Below are 15,334 nucleotides of genomic sequence, written 5' to 3' on the forward strand. Positions count from 1 at the left end.
CCCACTCTTGGGAATGTGGTTGCCGAGTTGCCTCTTCATTGGGGATTTCCCGGTGTTTTAGGGTGAGCCAAGCAGTAAGCAGAGGGGTGTGTCTGGTTTCACCTGTGCAGTTTTCACAAAGTGGTGGTAATCGAGAGGCCTGCCGTGTCCGGCCTCCGCACCGCTGAGCCCCGTAACTGGCGCGCAGAGGGCGGACGGGCACGTCCGTGGTGAGACTGCAGGCCGAGGCTGCCGGGCTCTGCGGTTGTGGTGGTTGTGCTGTGCGACGGAGGCAGCAGTCCTGGTCTCCCTGCCTCTGCTCTTGGGGCCGAAATCAACGCCCTGCGCGTTTCCCAATAAGTGCTCTCGCTGTGCTCTGGCCTGGTTTAGTTGTTGTTTTGGAGGGAAGGCTTCAAGCGCTGGGTGTCGGGGTGGGAGCGACTGGAGGTGTCTGGGGCTGACCTGCCCTTGTGACGAGGACAGCCCCAGGGCCTGCACTTCAGGACTAACCAAACTGCCGAAGTTTTTCCTGAACGGCGGCTTGGTGGGTTTGCGTGGATCGAAGTAAAAGCAAGGTCTGTTCTTCACCTGTGCAGAAATCTCATTCCTGAAGACCTTGGTTTTCTCCTGGTTTCCTGGTTAGGTGGAAACTACTCTTTTTTTTTTGAATCACCAGCGCAGAACACAGCGTCAGGCCTTGACTTGTAATAAGCCTCAAATTGCGCCCAAAATTCCTTGGGGCAACAGCTTGAATCGAGATTGGCCTCCCAGGCAGGGCTTTCCGAGGGGAGAAGGGCTGAGGCTGCTTTAAGCCAAGCTCTCCGAGGCCGTGCCTCAGGGCGCCTGCTGTAGGACGTCCCCGTCCCGTCCCCAGCAGGGTCCAACGGATACGTAGGGGGGTCGGAGGTGGAGCCTGCCAAGATGAAGGGAGCCTCATCAAAGTGGAAGATCTGTTTCCAAGTGCTGATTCACTGGAGGCAGTCGGGTAATTTATAACCTTTCCTAATAGAGCCGGTGTCCCGGTGCCAGCTGGGTGACCTGCAGAGCTCCGTCCTTTGCTCTCTTACATCCCACAGACTTGCTGCTAGAGTCTGACCGGGGCCAGAGCTTTCCTCTGAGCCTAGCGGAGGCTTTTTGAAATGAAGCATCCTTTGAAAAATGTGCTGGGCTCACTGAAGCACGTACCTGACTGCTAGGGCCTTGCTAAGGAGAGAAGCAGGAGGGAAGAGGGCTTGCCAGAGGTTACCCACTGCCCTGCGCAAGGGGTGCTGCCAGCAACAGCCCACATGTAAGTGGTAAAGATGTGGAAAAAGTGCGCAGGCCTGACAAGTCCATAACCAGCATCACTGACACCCCTTTCTAATTTGACGCTGTCCTTTCTGAACTGGCTTCGGGAGGTGAGCGCAAGGTAGGGCTGGCCGCTGTAACGCCGGGCACACAGCTAGCCCTGGGCCGGCCGTCCGAGCTGAGAGGCTCTGGGAGAACAGAGCCGTTGCAGTCAGCGGGCGACCGAACCTGTGAGCCCACAGGACGGTGCTACTGCTTTTGGTGTCAGCGTAGAGAATGAGCCGTGCGTGTCTCTAACGGTGCCGTTGCTTCCCTGTGCGTTCCCAGCTGCGGAGGAGGAAGCTGAGGCAGGGCTTGAAGGAGAGAGCAGAAGTTGTGACGAGCTGTCTGGAGAGGAAGCTGTGCTCCCGTCGGCCACGGGCATGGAAGAGGAGCACGAAGCTTAGCCTAGGCCCCAAAGCGCTGCCCTCGTGGGCTTCCCGTGGCCTGAGCTCATGGCAGAGGCTGGAGAGTGCAGGACCAGCTCCTCGCATCCCCCACACTCCAGCAGGATCCCTCCTGTCTCAGAGAAAGCTGTCTTACTGCAAAAGCAGATAACTCTGTTCTGCAAGGGAGTCATTCCCTGGTTTTTGGCTCTGTATTTTAACCAAAGGCTAGCCGAAAAGGTGCAGCGTTTTGTGAGCCCTTCTAGAGGGGGTTACTCTGCCTGCGCCTGCAGACCTGCCGTGCCGAGCGACCTCGTGCAGAAGTGTTCCTGTCCGTTCTCACTCTGGTTCAAATGTTGGATTTCTTTAACTTTCCTAGCGATGGTCAGCCTGTTGCTGCCTGGTTTGTGCACTTCTTTGTGATTAAAACACGGAAACTTAGGAAGGCTTGTAAAATTGGAGCGGTGGTGTGCCCAGGGGAGCGACCTGGCTCCTCTGCCTGCTGCCGAGGGTCTCTGGCCTGCAGCTGGGCATCGCCTGCTGGTGGCGGTGTGCTTGGGGAACCGCTGTGCTCTGCGGCTCCTTTGGAGCAAAGCAGTTAGTTAGTTAGTTAGTGCTGAGCCCCCCCGTGCCCTCAGGTGCCACCTCCCTGCTCTCAGCCACCTCCCGCCCCGGGGAGCTGGGGCTGAGCCCGGGGAGACGGGACAAGTTCTTCCCCTGCAGCCAAGCCACCTCTGGCTTGTCCCTCCCTACAGAGGGCAGAAAGCGTAGTCCAGCGCGCCCCTAGGTTGCCAGAACAGACTCGATTCAGACCGAAGCCCTGGAGGGCTGAGAGCTGCGCTGCTGCCGTGGGTCAGGCTCAGCTCCCTCCTGCTGGCTGCGGTGACGGTCAGGCTGCTCGCAGGACCTGGCAAGACCTCTTGAAATAAGGCTAACAAAAAAGGGGGCTGGTGTGGTAGGACAGAGAGGTGCAATTTACAGCTTAGGGGCTTGCAATGGGCAGGAATCCCCCCACCCCAAGTGCAGCACCTCTCCAACAGGCTTCGAGGAGGAACAGGGCTGAGGAGGAGCCCAGCAGGGGAGCAGGCTGCTCCGCTGGGTTCGTGTGACAAAAAAGGCTGGGGGCAGCCTGCACGGAGAGTAAGCCTTAATCTGCCTTTCCCAAGTCTTCCTGCAGGATTCCTTGGATGTGCCCAGCTCCGTGCAAGTGTTACATTGCTAACAGCGATGCCGTATTGAAATAAAGACTTAAAAAAAAAAAAAAAGGAAAGAAAGAAAAACCACCTTGTAAATGAGTGATCAATTCAGAAAATGAGTGATCAATTCAGAAAATGAGTGATCAATTCAGAAAATGAGTGATCAATTCAGCCGGGGCTCTGCTGGGCAGCCGGAGCCGTGCAAGTGACTCAGAGGTGGGAGTGGGTGTTCAGGTTGGGAGGGAAGAAGAGGGAACCTCGTTAAATCTCACCTTCCTCAGCGGAAGAAGGGGCTGTGAGAATGTGCTTTTATTTTTAAAGGGCTATTTAAAGGTTTATGCAGCTCTGTGGAGAGCCTTAGACGTTATAAACGTTACGTGCCCCCGCCTCAGTCGGTGTTAAACGTCTCAGCCCGGGAAGCGCTGAGGAGAGAAGAGCGTGGCGCTGGGCACACGACAAACAAACCCCCCGCCCCAGAGGTGCTGCCCTCGTACTCGGAGAGAGGGAGCACGCGGCACCGAGGGCTGCGAGCACCTCGCATCTCCCTGCTCTGTGCTGACCGCAGGTAGAGGCTGCGCTCTGCGTTTTTCCTCCCCTCCCGTTAACCCCTGCAGCCCGGTCCCGTGGTGGAGGCAAATGGCTGCGGAGCTCGATGCTGGTTTGGTTTTTTGTTTTTTTTTTTTTTTGCTTCTTTCGGTCTGAGGCTGGAAAATGGGAAAATAAAGGCAGGGCTGGAGCCTTTGGGTGATGCCTGGCGCCTGAGGAGGTGCCTTCCTCGCAGCAAATCGTGTCTGCGTGCTTGTGCCTGGCAAACCCGGCAATTCAAAAGCTCTCCGCGGTTTTATTCTGAACCCTTTTTTTGCGCCTGAATGAGCTGGATGGAGCCATTAAGAAATGTGAGAGGGGGCAAGGACGAGCACGCGTGTTCTCAAAGCCTCGTCCCTCCTCTTATTGATTTTATTTTTAGCCCTGTTCAGCCGATAACGGTGCGGTGGGAGAGGGCTGTGTGAACGGCCCCAGCGCTGGGTCACCGCCTTCCGCGGGGGCAGGCAGTTGCCAAGACTTCATCCGATGGCGAATTTTTATTTTCATTAATTTGAACGTCAGCAACTGTCATTGGTGAAGGAGGTAAAATTAGCTTGCAATTCACCCTCCCTCCTCGGTATCCATAATAGGCTCCTGGGATTGTTCTTTTCAGGCGGGGTGGGAGGGGGAGGAGGCAATAGTCACACAAAAGACAACTGAACTGTTTAGGGTGGGTTTTTTTTCTTCCCTCCCCAGTCAGAAATGTTAATTGACTTGGCCCGAGTTCAGCTGAAGGAGGGGAAGGAAAAGTGTTCAACTTGGCTTTGAAGGGGGTTATCGGAGTCTCTGCAGACGTGACAATATTGGGGGGGGGGGGGGGGAAGAGGACAGACCCTGGGCTCGGTGGGGGCACGGCCAGGCTCTGCGGGTCCCGGGCTGCCGTCCCACCAGGGGCTGAATTCCTGGAGGAATTGGGGGGGTCCAGCGTGTCCTCAGCCTCTGGGGGGGCCTCGAGCCTTTCCTGGCAAATCACCCCCGCCTTTAAGGGGTCGGGAGGTGGAAGCTGAACGGATCAAGGGCGGCTCCCTTCGTGCACAGCCTGGGCCCGTGGGTACGGTTGGGGCTCCTGAGCCCTGCGCGGCCTCAGCAGCACCCTCCAGGCAGCTCAGGGCCGTGCCGGCCGGGCACCTCCGCTCCTGGAGCCCCGGCAGGAGTCGGAGCTGCATTTCGGGGGGGCACAGGGCCGGGCACCCCTCCCTGAGGAGCGCGGCGGGTGCCCAGCAGCGCCTCTGGGGGCAGCTGGCGCCTGGCGAGGCAGCAGCTCTGCCCTGCTCCGGGCGAGGAAGGTGGGTGCTGGGTGGGTGCTGAGGGCGACTGAGCCCAGAGCCCCCCACGGCCCCTCGTGGCTCTCATTTCCTCTTCCTCCTGAGGATGAGGAGGAGGAGGATGAGGAGGAGGCCTCCCTGCACATGGCCATGGGCTGTAGCAGCCACGCAGGGGTGCAGGAACGGAGCAGAGTGAGCGGAGCCCGTGCAGCACCGAGGGGGGTGCGGGTCCGAGGGGGACCCCGCTGGGACCCCGCTGTCTTCCTCGGGCACCTCTCCCCCCCGTGTCCCCTTCCTCCCCACGCAGTGGGGTGATCGCTGGCGCAAGTGGCGAGATGACGTGCCGCTCGGCCTTGGCGGAGAAAGGATTGAGCATCCTTTAAAGAAAATTATACATAATCGTCTTACAGCCTTCGCTTCCACTCAGCCCTCTGAGTCATAACTGAAGGGCCCTGGAGCGTGACGTTCCTGCTGGAAGGAAATTGCCTCGGCTGGATCCGGTGGGGGGAGCTGGGAACCTGACGAATCCTTCCAGCAGCCCCCATCCTCCTTCCATCAGTCCCAATCCTTCCATCGGCCCATCCGGGGGGCGCGCAGCGGTGCCGTGGGGAGCAGGGGGCGATGGGCGCAGTGGCATCCCCTCGTCCCCCTCATCCCCTCCTGCTCCAGCCAGGGCTGTGCTGGGGGGGTCCTGTGTCGCTCCCTGACCCCGGGGCTGTGACCTGAGCCCTGTCCAGCCGCCGTGGCAGGCGGATCCCTCGGGAAATGGCTCCGCAGCCGCCGTGCTGAGTCGCACCGAGCTGCTCCTGCAGGGGGGACAACGGGGCTGCTCCGAGCAGGTGGAGCGCGAGCCGTGCTCCTGCTGGACGTCCCCTCCAGGGGCCGGGGTGTGCCTGAGCTCCTGGGGGGGTGCCTGAGCTCCTGCGTGCCATTCAGGGTGGTCGCGCACCTCTTGGGGGTGACGCCGATCGTTCGGTGCAGCATCAAAGCCAGGTCGGTGCCCTACAGCCCCGCTAAGCCCCTGGGAGCCCTGCGGGGGGGGTGCACGGGGCTGGGACTTGTCCCCTCTAGGGAGAAGGCCACCGAGGGGAGAGGAGAGCAGCCGCTGGGGCTGGGGGCACGGGGTTCCCCTGCCTTGGGGGCCTGCGCCAGCCGTGCCCGCGGCCCTCGCTCGTTGCCTCTGGTTCCTCGTGCACCGCCAGCCGCTGTGTGGCAGAGAGACGGGGCAGAGGCAGCCCTCGCTCGTGCGCCTGGGAGGGAGGTGAGGTCTCGGGGCTGCGCCTCCTGCGGTCCTTAAGGGCTGTGAAGCCAGCCCTGGCTCGGCTTCGGGCGACGGGAGGCGCGGGGCCGAGCAGAGGCGATGCCCCGCTGGGGGGGCGGGGGGGGGGAAGGCGGCTGCGGGGCTGACGCCTGGCTCCCCTTGCAGGACAGGTGCCTGAGGAGGAGGCCGGGCAGAACGGGCAGAGCCGCGGCCGGGCGCTGCCCAAGGCCGTCTGCATGAACGGGACGGAGCCGGGGCAGCTGAGCGCCAAGTCCAAGGCGGAGCGGCGGGCCAGCGCCTCTTCCAACCCCTCGCGCAAGGCCTGCTCGGCCAGCAGCAAGATCCGCAAGCTCTCCACCTGCAAGCAGCAGTGAGCCGGGAGCGCCCGCGCCCCGCACAGGTACGGCGGCGGTGGGTGGGCGCCCGAGGGTGCCCCCGGGGCGTGCACGGGGTGGGGTTTGTGGCCCCGGCTGGGGTGAGGGGGGGAGGTCTGGGGGCGCCCCTCTCCTCGGCACCAGAGCCCCCCACGTTCTCCCCTGCGCTGCTCCCGGCGTCGCCGCCCTCCTGCCTGCGGGGAGTGAAGCCCCCAGGCCGCAGGGGGGTGCTGAGCGAGGGGCAGAGCCTCCTGGGGGGGCTCCCGGGGGTCCCCCCAGGGCCGGGAGGTGCCCAGCTCAGCCCCGGGGCTGCACCGGCCGTGCCCAAGCCCCGTCCTCCCCCTGCTCGGGCGCCCAGGGAAGCCGAGAGCCCTCCGTGCTCCCCCCCCTCCTTTTTCCGGCTCGTTCCTCCGCTCTGCAGCCCTGTCCCCTTCTTCCCACCCCTCATTCATAAGTGAGCCAGCGATGACTCACGCTCAGCGCTCATCCACCCCCGTCCTCACGCTTGCGCTCGTCACCGGCGCTCCGTGGGGCTGAGGCTCTGTTATCTGTTTGGATCACGACCAGCTTTGTGGTGTGAAAAAAAGCCAGAAATAAAAGCCCGTTCCTCCCCCTGCAGCTGTCAGACCCGCGCTCAGCCCGGGTGGCAGCTTTCATCTTTAATTCATGGCGGGGAGTGAGTCACCTGCGCGGGGAGTTACTGCGCTGCCGGCAAATGCCTCGGCTCCGGGTCTCCCCGGGGAGCTGCTGCTCCTTGCGCCCCTTCCCGCTCGGTGACCACAGCCCGGGGGGGGGGGGCTCGGCTCGGGGTGGCTTTGGGGGTCCCAAGAAGCCCGCTCAGGTCATCGCCTCCGCTTCCCTCCCGGGTGAATCGCAGGGACGGGCAGGGTCGCGGTCGCCTGCTCCCGGCGCTGCCCTTCCCGTGGTGCCATCCCGCGGGGACGCCGGCCGAGGGCTCCGCTTCCTCCTCTCCATTTCCCTTCCCGGCTTCGGGGCCGGGTCTGGGGCTCCCCCACCGAAGGGTTGGGCAAGTGCTCGCCCCCTCCCCAGCCCCGGGGCTGCTCGCACCCCACCGCCGGGGGCTGGGGGGGGTCCCCAAAGTGCCCGCGGTCGCTGCAGGGGCAGAGCCGGGTTCGGGCCCCGCTGCCCTCCCCAACCTCCTCTTGTTTCTCCTCCACGCAGCGTCCCAGGGCCTGGGCCGCCCGCGCCCCGCGTCCTCGCCCACCTCGGCGTCTCTCCTGGGAGCGGACTGTGCTTGCGACCCAAAAACCAAGGAAACCGACCGAGGAAAACGCCCCCACCCTCCCCGCGGCCCCCCCGCTACGGACAGCGCCAGGAGCTGATGGGGCGAGACCCCCTCCCCGACCACCCCGGACGGAGAAACCTCCGGCTGCGAAGATGCTGCCCCCCCGCCCCAATCACTCTTTGCCAATCAAGACACTGATTTGTTTTTAATTTTGCGATGGGAAGGGTGGGACGGGGCCGGGGGGCGGGGGGACCTGCGCCCCTCTCCCCGCCCTGGCTGTGTAGAAGTCGTGCAAAGCCATTGCCGTGCACTTTATGTTTTAGACTACTGTTATATATTATATATTTTCCTCTTTTTTTTTTGTTTATATTTGCGGTATATTTAGAGATTCCTACACATCGTGATGTGTTTAAAATAAACCAGATGAGGAAAAAAAAAAAAAAAAACAGGTATTAAGACAAAGCAAAACTCTATTAAACCTGCATGCTGTAAAAGGGCTCGGAAAAGGGAATGGGTGCGTTCAGCGTATTTTTTTTCCTTTTTTTTTTTTTTTTTAAAGAAAAAGAAATAAAGTGAAAACAGAGAGGTGGGTTTCACGCTGTCCTTCCTCCTGCCGCAGGCGGGTGCCGGGGAAACGCGCCCTGCCCGGAGCCGCGGTGGGCGAGCAGGGGAGGAAACGGCCCGGCGGGGGCAGGAAGGCGAGAACCAAGCTCGGAGAAGTCACAGCTTTGTTGTTGTTCTTTTTTTTCCTCCTTTGTTCATAGACTTAAAAACGCTGAGTTGTAGTCGGGGTCAGTGCTTTGGACAGAGACTTGCAGAGGGGAAGGAGGGACCCGGCCTCTTTACTCGCATGCAATGGGGGTGCCGCGGAGGGGGCGCGGGGCAGGACCGCGGTGCTGAGGGGGGGGCCCTCGGCCGTGCCCCGTCCCGCCCCGCTGCCGAGCCCCCCCCGTAACACAGCTTGGGCTTTTTTCTCCTTTTTTTTTTTTTTTCACCCATCCATTGAAACATAAATAAATTAAAAACAAACCAAACACAATAAAAAGCTAACCTAGGAGCAGCAGCATCCACCTCTAAAAATCAATAAATAACCTCTGAGTGCGCTGAGCCCCGGGGGGGGGCGGGGGGGGGTCACCCATGGCACGTGCCAGGCTGGCCCCCACCCCGTCTCGTCACCGTGTGCTGGGAAGGGACAGCACCGGGGACAGGCAAAGGGTGGCCCCAGGGGGCTCCAGCCTCCCCCACCCCCAGGATGCTGCTGCTCTGGGGGCCACAGCTTGCCCGGGCCCCCCCAGGGGATGCACAGGCCCCCCCCCCCAGCATCCTCCTGCTCCGGCACAGCAGCCCCAGGCCCCGCTTCCAGTTCAGGCCCCAGGCTCCTCGCGGTGCCGGGGCTGCTCGCGGGCACGATCCCTGCTCCCCAAATGACGGCTCCCGTGCGAGAACAGTCCCCAGCTGACGGAGCGGCCTTATTGCTTGTTAAAAAAAAAAAACAAAAACAAACCCAAAAAACAGCGAGAGGGGAGAGCGTAGCTGCTACACAGCCCTGCTGCGAGGTAAGGAGTAGGCCTCAGCTCGGTTCGGGGGTTTATTAGCAAAGTCCCTCGGCGCCAGCCTCCTGGCACGCGCCCTGCTCCACCTCTGCGCCCTGCCGGCACCCAGGGCCCGGCGGCTCCTCGCTCCCGCGAGCACCGGGGCTCGGCCACCCCGCGCTGCCGGCCCCCCGCGGCGGGGTGGGCACGGCCAGGGGCCCCCACGCGCCCGCCTGGCCTTCCCCGCGCCGGGGCCGCCCGTCCCGTGGCGCCCCGCGTGCCGCGCACCGGCTGCTCCCCCCGCGCCCCTTGCCGGGGTCTCTGCCCCCTCGGTGCCGGGCTTAGACGGGGCTGTGGTCGGGGGGGGCGTCGCTGGCCGCCACGGCCACCGCGCACTCCGTGCTCTCGGCCGCCTTCCTCAGGTGGCCGTAGAGCCGCTCCTCGAGGCCGCCGGTGATTTTGTCCATCAGCTCCGAGCCGGGGCCCAGCCCCAGGCACTGCCCGGGGCCGGGGCAGTCGTCCCCGCCGGGCTCGGGGCTGGCCTTGGGCTCGGGGGCCGCCTCGCCGGGCTCCTCCACGATCACCTGGATCTCGGGGTCGGGCAGCGGCGAGGCGCTGGGGCCCCCCTCGGCCGCCTCCGCCGCCTCCTCGTCGCCGGCGCTGACGATGCGGGGCAGGGGGCTGTGGAAGCGGGCGTCCAGGGGGTAGTTGGCGCTGTCCCCGCGGCGCAGGGGCGTGCGGTGCCGCTCCAGCGCGGGGTAGCGCACGCCGGGGTCGCTGTACTGCTTGGCGTGCTGCCACTGCTTGCGCAGGTGGGCGCGCGAGCGGTGCTTCCCCCGCAGCGGCGACTCGTCGAACTGCGGGTCGTGGCGCACGAAGGCGTTGAAGAGCGCGTCCGTCTTCTCATCGATGCTGTAGTCCCGCCGGGGCGGCGCCTCCCGCCCCGCCAACATCTGCCCGTACGGGGACCAGGCCAGGGGGCTGTGGGGACGGAGGGGACCCCCGCCCACCGCGCCCCGGGCTGCGCTCCCCTCGTCTTCCTCCTCCTCCTCCTCCTCTTCTTCCTCCTCCTCCTCCTCCGGCTCCCGGCCCTCGAAGCTCTCGAAGATGGTGCCTTTCCGCCCCGCGCTGGTGAAGCAAATGCGCTTCTCCGAGGCCGTCTGGTCCTTGGGGTGCCCCTCCTCGCCCCCCCGGCTGGGCGCCTCGATGGAGGCGTAGCCGCTGTCCATCTGCAGCAGCTTGCGCGTGCCGGGCTCCGACTCCTCCTGCTTGGGCCGACCCCAGAGCTTCTCCTCGGGGCCTTCGGCCTCGTCCAGGGAGGAGGAGGGGCAGGGGGCCACGCCGCCGGCGGAGGAGACGCTGTCCCCGCCGTCACTGCGCACCGAGTCCTGGTCGTTGCTCCGCTCGGAGGAGGCGTACAGCTCCAGCGAGGCGCGCAGGCTCCAGATGTCGTGGTAGGCGCTGGGCTGCTCCGGGGCACCGGCCTCGCTCGCGCCCCCCTCGCCCGGCTCTAGCCTGCGGGCACCACCGGGCGTCACGGCAGGGACGGGGACGGGGACAGGGACAGCCCCGCACGCAGGGGAGGCACCAGCTCAGCACCCGCGGGCTTGGTGGCAGCACCTCGATGCCGTGTGGTCCCCAGGCCCCCTGCCCGCACCCCGTGCCCCTCGCCCCAGCTCCCATCACTCCAGGCCCCGCCGCCCCCCCCCCTGAAGGCAGGGGACCCCCATGCACCCGCCCCGTCCCCTCTATCTACTGAAAAATACCTGCCGAGAGAGGGTGGGGGGCTGGCGGGGGAGGGCAGGAAGGGGCCGCCCGCGGGGTGGAAGGCGACGTCGTCGGTGCGGGCGATGTACTGGATGATGTCGGTCTGGTGAGGGTCCCGGTCCTCCTGGTCCATGCTCTCGCTCGCCGCCCGCTGCCGCTGGAACTGGCGCCGCTTGGGGGACCCTGGGGGGGCGCAGGGCAGGGGTGGGGGCACGGTCGCATCCCTGCGGGGGGGTTCCCCCGCCGCCCCCCAGCTCCCACCTCTCGTGTCCAGGCTGGACGCCCGCTGGGTGCTCTCCAGCTTCCACTTCTTGATCTTGAAGTAGGGGCTGGCCCCGTCCAGGCTGGCGTGGCGGCGCAGGCGGGTGAAGAACTGCAGGACGGTGCCCTGGGGGGGGGCTGGGGGGGCGTCCCCGGGGCTGGCACTGCCCCCGCCAGCCCCCTTCCCACTCCTGGGTGCTGCGGCAAACTGGGGGCATTGGGGGGGGGGGGGGCTGTGAGTGCCGGCTCTGGGTGCAGCCAGGCACGGCCCCCCCCAGCCCCCCCCGGCCCCGCTCCTTTGTCCTCCTCCTGCAGCTCGGCTGCGCGATGCACAAATGGCCCCTGGGGCAGGGGATGGAGACAGGGCAGGGGGGGCAGAGCCTATTTCTAGCTGGATGCCCCCCCACCAATCCTAAAAGCACAGAGCAGGGGGGCCCAGCAGCGCCTCCAGGCATGGGGCCATCCCCATGCTGTCAGACTGGGGGGAGCAGAACGGTGCTGAGCCCGCTGAGCCCCTGCCCCTGCCCGCCCCAGCCCCCGGCCCCCACCCCGCACTCACCGAGGGTCCCTCCCCGGAGTCGGAGGAGGCGGAGGGGCTGGCCTCGGCGAAGCTGGTGTCCACGGTGGAGTTGTAGGTGTCCCCGGGCAGCGCCGAGCTGGGGCACACGGCGTGGCTGGGCAGCGCCGGCTGCGGCAGGGCCCCCGCGGGGGGCTGGGGGGGCACAGCTCGCTCAGGGGGCTTTGCACCGGGGTCGGGGTCCGCTGCACCCCACAGCACCCACCCCTGCACCCCTTCCACTCCCCCCAGCCGCATCCCAGCGCGATGCCCGGTCCCTGTGCCGCCCCCCCCCCGCCCCGGTCCCCAGGGGGCTCACCTGGAAGATGGCGAGGCCGGGCTTGGGGGGGGGCAGGCGGGGGGTCATGGCCAGGCTGTTCTCGCTGGACTCGCACTCGTGGATGGTGACGATCTTGAGGGCGGGCGGCGGGAGGTGCAGGTGGGTCAGGCGGGCATTCTTCAGGTGGTGGAAGTCCCCCTCCGTCAGCGTGTACCTGCGGGCACGCCGGGTCAGGGGGCGGCCCCAGCCCCCTGCCTGCCCCCCCCCCCCCCCCTGCAGGCCCGGCCCTTCACCTCCTCCCCTTCTCCTGGGTCTTCTTGCCCTGGTCGAAGAGCGCGGCCTCGTTGAAGGAGACGCGGCGGGCGGTGGAGGAGCTGGAGGACAGGAACCGCTCGGTCTCCACATCCCGGTAGCTGGAGGACGAGAGGCAGTCGGGGTCCTCCACTTTGATGGTGATGTCTGCGGAGAGGAGCGGGGGGGGGGGGAGTCAGAGCCACCAGCCCCCCCCCCCCTCTGTGGGGCATGCTGGCTTCCCAGCTGAGGCTGGGCAAACTCGCTGCCCTGCTGGGACAGCGGCTGGGGGGTGCAGGGGGTGCGCTGCCAGCCCTGCCCCAGCACCGGGGCGCTGCGCTGTGAGCAGGACCCGCTGTGCCCCCCCCCCCCCAGGAGCAGCCGGTGCCACGGGTGGGCGATGGGCGGCAGCAGCGCCCCCAGCCCCAGCGCAGCGCTCACCCTGGGCCGGCTGCGAGTCGTCCAGGTAGCTGGTGTTGGTTTTCTCGGGGTCATCGCTGGCCCTGCGGGGGGGGAGAGGATGCTGCGAGGTGCCTCACGCCGCGGGGAGCCGTACCGGCACCGCGAACGGCGCTGGGGCCTCGCGCGGGGCCCTTGGCGGTGCCGCAGAGCCCCGGGGGCAGCGGCACCACCCGTCCCCACGGACCTGGAGTGCCGGCGGTCGGCCTCGCAGCAGCGGCGGCAGATGATCAGGATGCCGGAGAGCAGGACCAGGGTGCCCCCGATGAAGATGGAGAGCAGGGCGAGGAGCAGCACGTAGCCATCCTGCGGGGACACCTCGCCGGGCACCGCCTGCGCGGGGAGAGACACCGGGGGCTTTGGGGGGGGGGGACACGAACACGTGCTTTGGGCTGGGGGGGCCCCTCCCGAGGCTGGTGCTGAGCGCTGCTCCCCCGAGATGCTCGCGCTCCCCCGCCGCCCCCGGGCCTGCTGCCGGCTGCGGGGACCTGCCTTCACCAAGGCAACCGCAGCCGGGGGGGGGCAGAGCCGCCAGCGGCCCCCGCGCCCAGCGGGAACGGGGACAGGACCCCGGCCCCTGCTTTTCGGGCACCCCCCTCCCAGCGCTGCGAGCCCGGAGCTCGGTGTCTGCGGGGGCTGAAGGGGGCACGGGGAGGCGCCGCCGACCTCCGGGAGCGGGTGACAGCGGCGGGACGGGAGGACGCTGCCACCCCCATCCCGCGCACCGACCCCGTCCCTGTCCCCGTGGCCGCGTCCTGACTCTCCCTGTCCCCGCACCCCGGGCTCGTATCCCACCCCAGTCCCTACGGCCGCATCCTGGGCTCGGCTCCCACCCCCGTCCCCGTCCCCGGCCCCCCAGCCCCACGCAGACCCCACAAGCCCCCCCCCAGCCCCCCCAGCCCCCCCAGCCCGTGCCGCTCACCGTGGCGCTCTCGGTCGCGTTGTCCCAGGGGGTCGGCTCATCGCTCATGGTCCGAGCCAGCCCGGGCGCCTCCTGGGCCGCTGCGAGACAAAAGGGGGGGGCCCCGCTGGGATGGGGGGCACCGGAACGATGGGGGGCGGGGGGGGGGGGGGCTCCTGCCGGGCCCCGGGCCCTGCCCGGCACCGCGGTGCGGAGCTGCCGGGAGGGACCGGAGGGGAGGGCCGGGGATGAAGGGATGGAGCAGGGTGTGGTCAGCACGGATGGAGGCCGGGGCGAGGATGGAGGCCGGCACCGAGGGAGGCCGCCGGGCCCCGCGGTGGGGTTGGGGGGGACACCGGGAGGGGACCGATCCTGCCCGGGCTCTGCCTCCCCCCCCCCCCCCCTGCAGCCGCTGCCCCCCGCGCAACGAGCGGGGGTGGGCGGGGGGGCGGCGCTGGGGGGGGGGGGGGGGGTCTGAGTCAGCCCCGCAGCGGCTCCGCCACCGGGGGGGGGGGCACCGGGGCCCCACCGGGGAGGGGAAGGGGCCGGGAAGGGCCGAGCCCCCCCCCCCCCCTCCCGGGCAGCGGGGCCGGGCGGACAGACGGACCGGCAGACGGACGGACGGAAAGCGGCGGCCTTCGGGAACCGGGCTGGGCCCCCCCGGCCCCCCCCCAGGGTCCGCGGGGCCGTGTCCGCGGGGCCGTGTCCGTGGGTCCCGGGGGATGCTGTCGCCGTGGGGAGCCGCGTGCTCCGGGCGGGGGGGGGCGCGGCAAAACCGCCCAAAATCGGGGCACGGAAAAATGTGAATGGAGCCGGGGGGGGGGGGGGGGCAGCGTGGGGAGGGGTTACCGGGGCACCGGGGGGCGGGGAGAGCCCCGAGCCCGCACCGGCCCCGGGCATCCCCCAGCCCTCCCCCCCCCGCGACCCCCGGGGGCTCCCCCCACGACCCCGGCCGGGCCCGTGGAGGGCGGGGGGGGCCGCGGTCCCGCGTGGGGCGGCCCCCCCCGGGTGGGACCCGGCTGGGCGCCCCCTGCCCCGTGGGGGGGGGGCGCGAAGAATGCCCCCGCTGTTCCCCCATCATGGAGGAATTCGGTCTCCATGGCGACCCGGCGGGAACAGGCCGGCCATTGTCTGGACAGCGGCGGGGGGGGGCCGCGGCCGGGCCCCCCCGGGCTGTCCCCACGCCGGCCCCCGGGGGCACCGAGCAGGGCTGAGCCCCCCCCCCGCGGGGCACCGGGCGGGGGCGGGACGGATCCTGCCCCGCTGCCCCCCCCCCCCCGAGGCTGCGGCACCCCCGGGACCCCCCCGGGGGGCTGCACCCGGCCTGGGGAGGGGGCTGCGGGCAGCGGGGGGGGGGGGGGGGCTGCGGGCAGCGCCGGTGACAGCGGGACGGAGCCCCCGGGAGCCCCGAGCGCAGCGGGCGGTGGGCTTGGCTGGGCCGGGCTCCCCCCCCCCCTGTCGCGCCGGCTCCGTCTGTGGCGATAGCGGCGGGGCCGGACACTCACCTAGAGCCGGGGCCGGGGCTCCATCGCCGCCGCCGCGCTCGGTGCGGCCCCGGATTTATGAATGAACCGGGGCCGCCCCCGCGCGGCGCGGCCGTCACGTGGGGACGGGGCTGCCCCGGCCCTGCCCGCACCGGCACGCTGCCCGCCCCCGGCCCTGCCCGCCC

General features: G+C 67.7%; 2 protein-coding genes across 4 annotated transcripts in view; one reads left to right on the forward strand and one right to left on the reverse strand.

The window, feature by feature from the left end:
- The window catches only part of STK11 (serine/threonine kinase 11), a 38,112-nt gene extending 30,048 nt beyond the window's left edge, over positions 1–8,064 (forward strand). Inside the window, exons 9-10 of one of the 2 annotated variants that reach the window (XM_066983929.1) lie at positions 6,164–6,398; positions 7,555–8,064. In XM_066983929.1, coding sequence (XP_066840030.1) covers positions 6,164–6,372 — 209 coding nt within the window. In that variant the 3' untranslated portion in view covers positions 6,373–6,398; positions 7,555–8,064. Of the gene's footprint in view, positions 1–1,593; positions 2,956–6,163; positions 6,399–7,554 lie in introns of those variants that run through there. The other variant, XM_013200087.3, reaches the window with a different exon arrangement.
- Positions 7,821–15,323, reverse strand: CBARP (CACN subunit beta associated regulatory protein). 2 transcript variants are annotated; one of them, XM_066983910.1, is made up of 10 exons: positions 15,171–15,323; positions 13,687–13,766; positions 12,952–13,097; positions 12,747–12,808; positions 12,308–12,473; positions 12,054–12,228; positions 11,738–11,890; positions 11,179–11,386; positions 10,917–11,100; positions 7,821–10,665 (listed from the first exon to the last, which is right to left on the reverse strand). In XM_066983910.1, the coding sequence occupies exons 2-10, from the start codon at positions 13,732–13,734 to the stop codon at positions 9,492–9,494; spliced, it is 2,316 nt and encodes a 771-aa protein (XP_066840011.1). In that variant the 5' UTR covers positions 13,735–13,766; positions 15,171–15,323; the 3' UTR covers positions 7,821–9,491. The 2 variants fall into 2 exon arrangements, with proteins under 2 accessions (XP_066840011.1, XP_066840012.1); XM_066983911.1 differs by lacking the exon at positions 15,171–15,323 and adding an exon at positions 14,273–14,391.
- Positions 15,324–15,334: the final 11 nt, after the last annotated feature.

Source organism: Anser cygnoides, chromosome 27 (assembly GCF_040182565.1).
Source record: "Anser cygnoides isolate HZ-2024a breed goose chromosome 27, Taihu_goose_T2T_genome, whole genome shotgun sequence".
Classification (NCBI taxonomy): domain Eukaryota; kingdom Metazoa; phylum Chordata; class Aves; order Anseriformes; family Anatidae; genus Anser; species Anser cygnoides.

What these genes read in the sequence shown, in the direction of transcription:
- CBARP (XM_066983910.1), bottom strand. Translation starts at nt 13,734, where the DNA reads ATGAGCGATGAGCCGACCCCCTGGGACAACGCGACCGAGAGCGCCACG. An exon ending in CGACTCGCAGCCGGCCCAGG is followed by an intron (nt 12,474 to 12,746) that starts GTGAGCGCTGCG and finishes TCCTCTCCGCAG; the next exon opens with ACATCACCATCAAAGTGGAG. An exon ending in CCGGCCTCGCCATCTTCCAG is followed by an intron (nt 11,891 to 12,053) that starts GTGAGCCCCCTG and finishes GTGCCCCCCCAG; the next exon opens with CCCCCCGCGGGGGCCCTGCC.